This window comes from Atractosteus spatula, unplaced genomic scaffold (genome assembly GCF_055471065.1).
Source record: "Atractosteus spatula isolate fAtrSpa1 unplaced genomic scaffold, fAtrSpa1.hap1 Scaffold_1, whole genome shotgun sequence".
NCBI lineage: Eukaryota > Metazoa > Chordata > Actinopteri > Semionotiformes > Lepisosteidae > Atractosteus > Atractosteus spatula.
The window spans coordinates 311934-322550 of record NW_028296652.1 but is presented as its reverse complement, the minus strand read 5'-3'; the positions used below and the strand labels follow the sequence as shown (position 1 = coordinate 322550).

The 10617-nt window shown below is 43.6% G+C and overlaps 1 protein-coding gene across 3 annotated transcripts; it reads left to right on the top strand.

Moving 5' to 3' along the window:
* Positions 1–238: 238 nt before the first annotated feature.
* LOC148810260 (uncharacterized) lies at positions 239–8702 on the top strand. Of its 3 annotated transcripts, XM_088909129.1 has the most exons (3): positions 239–671; positions 5231–6483; positions 8453–8702. In XM_088909129.1, the coding sequence occupies exons 1-3, from the start codon at positions 260–262 to the stop codon at positions 8594–8596; spliced, it is 1809 nt and encodes a 602-aa protein (XP_088765255.1). In that variant the 5' UTR covers positions 239–259; the 3' UTR covers positions 8597–8702. The 3 variants fall into 3 exon arrangements, with proteins under 3 accessions (XP_088765255.1, XP_088765254.1, XP_088765256.1); XM_088909128.1 differs by lacking the exon at positions 8453–8702 and having other exon boundaries at positions 5231–7332; XM_088909130.1 differs by lacking the exon at positions 8453–8702 and having other exon boundaries at positions 664–687; positions 5231–7332.
* Positions 8703–10617: the final 1915 nt, after the last annotated feature.

Genomic DNA, 10617 nt, shown 5'->3' with positions numbered 1-10617 from the left:
CATTCAAAATTACTATATATTCTTTTATTTCTGAAACCCTTTAACAACTGTCTTTGATACATTTAACTGTGAAAAGTCGGCGGCGATTTGGCAATAACAGTCCACAGCGCAGAAGCCCCTTTTCTGTCTCATAGCAACAGTCGCTATGGAAGCGCAGCTTGACCCGGAACTCGTCTTTGTGGGACGAGTGATCAGTTCCTGTTTTCTCGCTGTGTGTGCAAGCAAACTCAGAGTCACGGCCGCAGCAGTTCTCGCCCTCATGGCAAATCGACCCTGTAGAAAAATGGCGAGTTGTGTGTTAATTCTGGAAACCGAACTTCACTCTTTCATGGAGGTTTTACTCAAGTCGATCGTGCATGAAGTGTCAGAGGTTTTCAGAAACAGGATGTCTGACTCCGAGGACGAGTTTCAAGACCAACTCCGCGGCGTCGGCCGGGTTCTGGTGCGACGGGCCGTGCTGAGAATCACGCAGTGTGTGGAGGACAGTGTCGGGGGTGAGATCGCGCAGATGAAGAAGGAAAACGAGAGCCTGAAGTGCAGATTGCAGCTGTGGGAGAAGGAGCCGGGGGCAGGAGGAAATCGGGGACAGACAGATCGTGTTGGGTACACGCTTCCCTGTGAAGTCACTGCAGGAATAAAGGCAGAAATAGACACGGAACCGGAGCTGCCAGGTCAGTTCAATGACGGGTATGAAGTCTATTTCTGTGTGTTTAAAAGGTGTCTTTATCTTCCTCACTGTCGTGAGTGTAGTGGCAAAGATCTGTGTGATGTAGCAGCTGAGTTCTTTTCTGCAAACCGAGCTGTAGTTGTCTGGTTAGGGAACTGAAAACGGTAACAGGGCTGTAAGTTCACACTTACATAGACTCATATCAGGGGTGTCAAACTCTGGTTAATGATGCTCCAGTTTAGACGAGGCTGAAGTTGGCGTCTTATTCGCGTTTTTCGTTCCACCTTCAATGCCGCTGCTGTGGTGTTATGTTGCCTTTCGCTTGTAGATGGCGCTCCTCGGTCAGTACTGATCCGGGTGGAATACTGTAGACGTCCTCGGTGAAAAGGAATATCCAAATAAATAGTGACTGTTCAAATTCTATTTATGTATGGAATATATTTCAGAAACTCGAACACCAATTTAAAAAACTCACAATAACACAAAACTTGCCCTGGGAAAAGGTGATTGCACTTTCTGCTTATTACTACGGGCCCTCCCCCCTGATTATAAAATCATCTCACAATTCTGACACCGAGGTGTGAGAGACAGTGTTACAGATTGTCAAACTCCTGAGGCAGAAGAACATTTGCTGTACCATTTTTAAAATATGACCCTCTGAACATGGCATGAGAGAACGCAATGGGGAAAAAAAGACAGCGATTTCTGCTCTATTGCTATGGCCCATCTGCCCTGTCTTTCTTACACCCAGAGATGGCTCCACAGCTGAAGGGTTGTGTTTACTTTCTTCTCTTTTCAGCATGGAATAAATTTGTTACTTGTTCCTTTGTAGCCTACACGTGCTGACACATGTTTTCTTTCTTCTCTTTTCAGCAGGGAATAAACCTTTACTTATTCCTTTGTAGCCTACACGTGCTGACACAGCTCCCCACCTGATATCTAACATTCCTATAATCTCAACTATGAATGTCCTCTGTGGGCTTTTTTCCCTGATTATTTATTCTGGCATTGAAGCATATTATATGTCATACCAAAGTGTCATAATCACTGAAAAAATACTTTTTTTTTCATTCAGAAAGTAAGACAGTGACAAATCACTATGAATTGTTGTTAGGCTGTCCTGATCTAGATTTTCTATATAGTTTAACATGCCATGTTCAGAATGTCATACCAGTGAAGTGTCGTAATTACAAATGTACACGATGAGTTATTTTGTCTCTCTTACCTTAGCCAGCAGCCATACCACTCTGCAACTTACAGCTGGCAGCCCACTGAAACTCAGCAGGTCTGAGCCTGGTCAGTACCTGGATGGGAGACCTCCTGGGAAAAACTGCTGGAAGAGGTGTTAGTGGGGCCAGCAGGGGGCGCTCACCCTGCGGTCCATGTGGGTCCTGATGCCCCAGTATAGTGACGGGGACACTGTAATGTAAACAGGCGCCGTCCTTCGGATGAGATGTAAAACTGAGGTCCTGACTCTCTGTGGTCATTAAAAATCCCAGGGTGTTTCTCAAAAAGAGTAGGGGTGTAACCCCGGCATCCTGGCCAAATTTCCCCCTGCCTTTACCAATCATGGCCTCCTTATAATCTCCATCTATGAACTGGCTTCATTACTCTGCTTTCCTCCCCACTGAGAGCTGATGTGTGGTGAGCATTCTGGCGCCCTATGGCTGCTGTCACATCATCCAGGTGGGGCTGCACACTGGTGGTGGTGGAGGGAAGTCCCCATTACCTGTAAAGCGCTTTGAGTGGAGTGTCCAGAAAAGCGCTATATAAGTCTAAGCAATTATCATCATTGTTTGTTCGCTACTTCACACTTTTTATAGATGTTCTCTTAACTGCTGTTCCTAGGGGCGTCACGGTGTTGCGGTAATTATTATTGTGCCTCACAGCACTTGGGCCCTGGGTTCGATTTTGAAGCTGTCTGCATGGAGTGATATGACATGTCTGCAATCTGTTTGCACGCTCTCCCTGTATTCCTGTGAGTTTCCTCCCACAGCCAAAAAGACATTCTGATTGGTTAATTGGCTTCTGTGAAAACTGACCCATGTAGGATATGATCACTTTATTGCCCATACATAGGGCTGGGCGATATGGCCAAAATCATTATCATGATAAAAATTTTCATATCAGTCAATATCGATAATTATCACGATAAATGTCAAATCATTATTTCTTTCAAGTTTAAAGGCAGATTTTTTCTCCTGAGTGAAAGTTGAAGAAAGTTGAAGAATCCAATTGGTAAATTAAAACAACTCTTTATTTTAAGAACACAACAAACAGCAGAAACATTAAACAAATCTGAGGTAGAGAGTATTCAAGTCTTTTTTTATGTAAAAATATGCATGAGTAAAATTTACAAAATAAATATCTAAATAGAAAAATTAAATACTGCAGTGTGATAAAACACACATAGAAGATGGCTCAGACAGACTGCAAAGTTTAAAGTGCTCTGTTTTATGTCTGATCATAAAAAGCCAAAATATCTCCAAATTACCGAAGTTGAATGACCTTTTCTGTCGACGATGTCATCGTCCTTCGAGCTGGTCGTTGGCAGCACTACATTTGCTTCAGTGTCGCTCATTTCTCCGCTCTGACTACAATCCTGTCAGCCACCACCGTGTGGGTAAACAACACCACGTTAGCTGCCCAGTCTGCGACACGCACGCGCACTCGCGCAGTATTTTGTGCGTACGCGCATATCATGCGCAAAGCATAAACATATACAGTCTATCGAACATTTATCGAACTTTTGTTAAAATTATATAGAGGAAAATTATATCGCGATAATTATCGTTATCGGATTATCGCCCAGCCCTACCCATACACAATTTCTTGTATCAGGAATTTGTTTTTCGCATACCCCAGCTTGCTCTCCATGAGACACACAGATGGGGAGAGAGAAGCTTGGGGTCAGAGCGCAGGGTCAGCCATTTATACGATGGCCTACAGCCTTAGTGGGACCCAGTTCGGGTTCTGGTAGGTGGTATTGCAGTATCAGAACACTGACCAATAGATTGTTGAAAAAAAGTTTCTTCCCCCAAGCAGTCTGCATCATACACAGTTCAGATTAGCACCTGCACTTTAAGGACTTTAAGGTACTACACTGTTTGCACTATGTCCTGTCTTGGCTGTATTATAACGTCTATTGTGTAAATTTATTGTGCATGTCTGTCATTTATGCCTATTTGTTTTTTCTCTAATGTTACTGCGTACAGCTGGACGAGTAAGCATTCCAATACACATGTTGTTTATGGCAAATAAAGAAATCTTGAATCTTGAAGTGTCTCTCTTACCCAGCCAGCCTGTAATCTACACTCCTACAGCTCCAGTGTCTCTCTTACCCAGCCAGCCTGTAATCTATACTCCTACAGCCCCAGTGTCTCTTTTACATAGCCAGCCTGTAATCTACACTCCTACAGCCCCAGTGTCTCTCTTAACCAGCCAGCCTGTAATCTACACTCCTACAGCCCCCAGTGTCTCTCTTACCCAGCCAGCCTGTAATCTACACTCCTACAGCCCCCAGTGTCTCTCTTACCCAGCCAGCCTGTAATCTACACTCCTACAGCCCCAGTGTCTCTCTTACCCAGCCAGCCTGTATTCTACACTCCTACAGCCCCCAGTGTCTCTCACCTGGCCAGCCTGTATTCAGAGAGAATCTGTGCTATGTTTTTGCATTCCAGGAGAAAACGTATGTTGTGTCTCAAGAGAGATTAGACAGGCTGTACAAACTGGACAGCTCACGACAGTAGCTCGTGAAGACAACCTTTCTTTCAGCAGCTGTTGTCTCCAGTTGAAATCCTACACAATTGTCCAGTTTCATAAGGATCCACTCACTACAGTGTCCTGGTTGTAAAGTCATCAGGTGTCTTCTGCCAACTGATCTGGTGACTAATAAGGTCACTGGAACATTCTCCAAAGCATTACAAGTGCATAAAGTTTCCTTCTTTTTTTTTTAAATCTGAAGTTTTAATTTTGTTGCAGCTGATTTCTCGATTACTGTTAGACCCGCTTTGGTGGTTTCTGTGATTGAGTAGCCGCTGGGACTGAGGCAGGCGCTGGTGGTAAGAGCTTTACAGAGAGAAAACTCTCCTCTCCATGTGTTTACAGTGTGTGAAACTGCACTTACCGTGGTGCTGTGATTGCAGGCTGTCTGCGTCTCAAGTCTAAAACTGGGTGGTGGTTCTCCAGGATGTGTACTTGTTCAGAATTCAGTTTGCCAATTTGATGATGTGTAAACTAGGATTTATGATTTAACCACAGATTTGAAATTTATCAAGTATTGGATTCACTGTTTTTTTTATGTTGCATGGAATTTGAATAATTGGATGCAGTGTTGTAATATTGACTCAACAGTAGAAACATTATTGTGTTTATTCACTATCATTTTACCTTAATCTTGGAATATAACAGAATATATATAAACATACTTATAATATCTGAAGGTAGGCAATTGTTAACATTTGTTCAATGTTATCTGAATTATGTTTGTTTTAATATGCAGGTACTTTATATTTGGTTTTGACCCCGACTCAAAGGTCTCATTCTGTTGTCCTGTGTTTGCAGGGTCAGAGGTCAGTGCTCTCCCTGATGCTGGGGAAAGGGCTTTTCTTGGACAGCAGCCCAGTGAGGAGGAGAGGGGCTCCAGTCTGATGCAGGAGACAGAGCTTACTTCTGCAGAAGGGAAAGAGACACTCAGTGCGCAGCACACAGAGAGTGGACAGAGTGGTGAGGATCTGGACTCTGTGCCCAGGATGAAGACCGAGACTGAGAGTGGGACACCTGGACTCTCAGTATCTGATGACTTTGCCGAGAAATGTTTTAATCTGGACATGAAGAATGTTGCAAAGCAACATTTTAATGAACAGAAGTCTGTGTCTGCACAAGAGCTCAAAGAAGAGGAAATGGATGTTTTAAACCTTGCAGAGCAGGACATGCGTCTCCAATTGACTTATACTAAAGAACAGAGATGTGATGTTGATGGCGAAGAGGACATTACTGAGTTACAGCACGCAGAGAGGGGTCAGTACAGGGGGGACTTGCAAAGAGAGAAACCTCAGACGGTTAGGAAGAGTCAGCCCAGGCCTTCCACAGATGAAATGGAGAAACTATCACCACAGCACAGACAGCAACAGCATTTCTGTCCATTAAACAGTTCAGATAGCCACCAGAGGATCCCTACAGGAGATAAACCATTCAGCTGCAGTCAGTGTGGGAAGAGTTTTCGCCAGTTAGGCAACTTAAAAATCCACCAGCGCATTCACACAGGAGAGAGACCGTTCAGCTGCAGTCAGTGTGGGAAGAGTTGTAGTACATCAGGCAACTTAAAAATCCACCAGCGCACTCACACAGGAGAGAGACCGTTCAGCTGCAGTGAGTGTGGGAAGAGCTTTAGTTCATCATGCACCTTAAAGAAGCACCAGCGCACTCACACAGGGGAAAGGCCGTTCAGCTGCAGTCAGTGTGGGAAGAGCTTTAGTAATTCAAGCCATTTAAAAACTCACCAACGCATTCACACAGGAGACAGACCATTCAGCTGCAGTCAGTGTGAAAAGAGCTTTATTGAGTTAAGAAAATTAAAAAGGCATCAGCTGATTCACAGTGGAGAGAAGCCTTTCATCTGTAGCCAGTGCGGGAAGAGCTTTATTGATTTAACACGATTAAAAAGGCATCAGTTCAGTCACACAGGAGACAGACCATTCAGCTGCAGTGAGTGTGGGAAGAGCTTCATGGATTTAACCCAATTAAAAAGGCATCAGCTCACACACACGGGAGAGAGACCGTTCATCTGCAGTCAGTGTGGAAAAAGTTTTAGTCAGGTAGGCACCTTAAAAAACCACCAGCGCACTCACACGGGAGAGAAACCATTCGGCTGCAGTGAGTGTGGGAGGGGCTTTATTGATTTAACACAATTAAAAAGGCATCAGCTCATCCACACAGGAGAGAGACCGTTCAGCTGCAGTCAGTGTGGCAAGAGTTTTCGACAGTTAGGCAGCTTAAACACTCACCAGCGCACTCACACAGGAGAGAAACCGTTCGGCTGCAATCAGTGCGGCAAGAGTTTTAGTCAATTAAGCAACTTAAAAACCCATCAGCGCACTCACACAGGAGGGGAACGGTTCAGCTGCAGTCAGTGTGGGAAGAGCTTTATTGATTTGACACAATTAAGAGGGCATCAGCTCACTCACACGGGAGACAGACCGTTCAGCTGCAGTCAGTGTGGGAGGAGTTTTAGACAGTTAGGGAGCCTAAAAAGACACCTACATGTCCACGAAGAACAGATGCTGTTCAGCTGCAGTGTGGGAAGAGTGTATCAAGAGGTTTAAAAATCCATCAGTGCATGGATCGCACACAGAAGAGCAGCTTAAAAACCCCAGGGAAACTATTCTTGCAACAGATGGGATGAACAGCTACAGAAAAGGCTCAAGTTGTACATGAATTTATTAATGTATTTTTTTTAAATCATGAAAAACTAAGCCAGCTGTTCTAATCCAATGGACAATTGTAATTTACCCTACAGTAAAGTATTACTGGTCGTCTGTAAAATGGGAAGATTTAAAGCTATGATGCATTTGAGATAAGTTACTTTTCTCAACATCTATTGCAACCTTGTATTCATTGACAGTTTTATGAGCCTTGTTGTAGAAATGTAAAAACTAAACCAAAGGTTTCCTCCTCCTGACTGAGTTCTTTGACCTGTATGTTGAAGACTTCACCCTTTTTATGACAGAATAATTGTAATTTCAATAATTCTACAGCCTTTCTTTGAGATCAACACCATGGGTGTTATTTGAAACAGATTTAGCTATTTCTAGAACAGTAAAAAACAAGTGATTTAATGTGCTTCACATTGTTTGAGCTTCACCACAGGTAGCTTACAGTACATCACATCTCACACTTCAAAGCAAAGCAAATGGTAAATTTCACTGTGTGCCACAACAGATTAAATGTCATAGAAAATAATGATTGATAGTATTAAGATTATAGAAATGGGGGGAGCCAGTTTGGTAGTTAGATTTAGTTTCTTGAGAAGACCAAGAGTATTGGCTTCAGCAACATGTCTGGGCAGCTTGCTCCCCACTCTCACCTCCCTCTGTGTAAAGAAGCGCCTGCTGATATGACTACAGGCTCACCCGCTGTGTCTTGAAAGAAGACAGGTTATCAACTTCAACAGCCAGTGGCTGGCCAGACCAGGGCCATTTCCAAGACACGAGTCAAACCCAAACATACATTCACATGCTTTCACATTTTCACAATTAATGCAACATGGAATATCTAAGTTTATAAAAAAAAAACGTTTTTCCCAGTACTTCGACTCACCACGCATAAGGGGTTGAATACAGTAAATGACACTGTTCTAACATATGGGTAAACAGGTATGCTCTTAACTGTATATTTCAACATTAAAACAGAATGCAGACTCTACAACGTGAAGGTCCTGCTGTCGAGACATTCCTCTGGTCAGCCTACAAGAAGGCCCAGAGTACAGTAGGTGAACTGGCTTTTCAACAAGAAGGAATGAAGTTGTGCAGTGGAAAGCAGTGTGGCCTCTCAGCTCTGAGGCCCTGGGTTCAATTCTTGACCTGGACCTGGGTGGAGGTTGCATGTTCCCATCCTGTTCTCCATGTTTCCTCCCACAGTCCAAAGGCATACTTGTAGGTTAATTGGCTTCTGGGAAAATTGGCCCTAGCAGTGAGTGTGTAGCCACAAGTGTGTATAAAGACCATTTCAACCTCTTTGCTCATTAACTCCATCATTGTGTCCTCTTTTTTCCTCCACTCTGCTCAGGCGCTGTGCTGTTTCCACAGTTTCCAGCATCCTGGTAAGATTACCGGGTGTGATCAGTGTTCTTGTTGCTGTTTGTCCCAGGATGCTGGAGAGGACTTCTGTCTGGCTGGTAACGGGATTCGCCGACATGAAAAATGTATATAATTAAAACCTGCTGTTCTCCTTAGAAAATTCATTATTAATGATGTCTCAATGACAGCATTTGAGCATTTAACAAAAGTCATGTCAGCGATGATGTCAATAACTGTTTATAACACCCAGAAAAAACCCATAACAACAGCAGAACAAAAACCTTCCTAAATTTGTATGGGGCCACTGTGAAACTTTGTGAAAAACAAAAGGTATAAAATACCCCAGAGGACGTGAATATACCCTCAGGTACATGCCTAACGTCTGCCAAATTTGGACATGGAGGCACATCACAATAACCAGGACAATGGAGTAGGGAATAGTAAATACCAAAATGAAACTACTAATTCATCCACCTTCTATCAGGGAGACACTTCTTGCTGTTAATGGCTGCATCAACCTGGAAACCATCTTAACACTGGAAAGTGAACGCTAGTGCTTTACTGGGCATGCAGGAAGTGTTGAAATGCCAATTAAAAAGCTTACACACAGTTGAGGAGAAGGGAGGGAGCAGCAGCACCTGATGCAACCCATGGGAGAATGGGTAAGAGCATGCAGACTCCAGACAAAAGGATGACAACAAAACAGGAGTGAACCAAGGGCAGTGTGCTGTCCTGTAGATAGATGACAAAATTGCCAATAGGTAAGGCTGGGTATGTGGTTCACTGTCTAATGGAGACTAATGCAACTGGTCTAGCACATATTGCCATATGTACAGTGTAGTGTGTGTAGTGGATAACTCTATTAATATGGTGTGTGTTTAGACTGTCTCTCTACCATGACAGTGTATGCAGTGTGTAGTTGTGTAGCTCTGTCAGTACAGTGTGTGCAGTGTGTAAGTTGGCCAGTACAGTCTGTGTAATATGAAGCTCTGTCAGTATAGTGTGTGTTGTCTGTGAAAATCTCAGTATAGTGCATATCGACAGTAGCTCTGTTGTTGCAGGTTATATAGTCTCTTAGTGGGTTCTCTGTAGTCTATAGCTCTGTATTGACAGTGTGTATAGTCTGTAGCTCTTGAAGTACACTATAGTTGTCAGTACAGGGTCTGTAGGCTGTAGCAGTCAGTGCAGTACATATAGATTGTAGCTGTCAGTAAAGAGTGTGTAGTGTGTAGCTCTGTCAGTACAGTTTCTGTAATGTGTAATGTGTATATTTGTCAGTACAGTGTGTAGGCTCTAGGTCTGAGTGCAGTGTGTGTGTATTCTGTAGTTCTGTTAGTGCAGTTTGTGTAATGTGTTGCTCTGACAGTGCAGTATATGTAGAGTGTAGCTATATCAGTACAGTGTGTGTAGTGTGTAGCTCTTTTATTACTCTGTGTGTGCTGTGTAACTCTCAGTGCAGTGTGTGTAGTGTGTAAGTCTGTCCAATCTCTTTGCTTTGTCCAATATGTTTACAGTACAGATTACATGGGATCTCCAAAGATGTCATTTCAGATCGTGGACCTCAATTAAACTGTAGGTTCTGGAAGGATTTCTTTACTTCATCAGGAGCTTCGGTCTCTTTGACTTCTGGTTATCACCCTCAGTCCAATGGGCAAGCTGCACGTGTTAACCAAGGCCTTCAAAATTACACATTTGTTTCTTCAAGATGATTTGGTACGCCTCTTGCCCTGGGCAGGGTACGCCCATAACTCCCTGACTATTTCACCACAGGCATGGCACCCTTCCAATGTTCCTTGGGCGACAAACACCCACTCTTCCCTAATTCCTCCCTGATTCATCAGTCTCTTCTCTTCATGACTACATCTCCAATCTGCTAGAATTGTGGAAAACAGCAAAAGCAGTCCTCCAACATATTGCTGACCATCAACAGGAGGCTGTGGACTGATATTGTCGTGTTGTTCCCCGAATTAGATGTGAACGATTTGTTTGGCTCGCCACTCGCAATATACCACTACATTAGTTTTCTTGCAAATTGGGTCCCTAGTGTCATTTCTCAGATTGCACCAGTCACCTACTGTCTGGCTCTTGCACTCACACTTCGGATTCATCCCACCTTTCATGTTTCTGTCCTGCAACCTGATCACAGATCTCCAC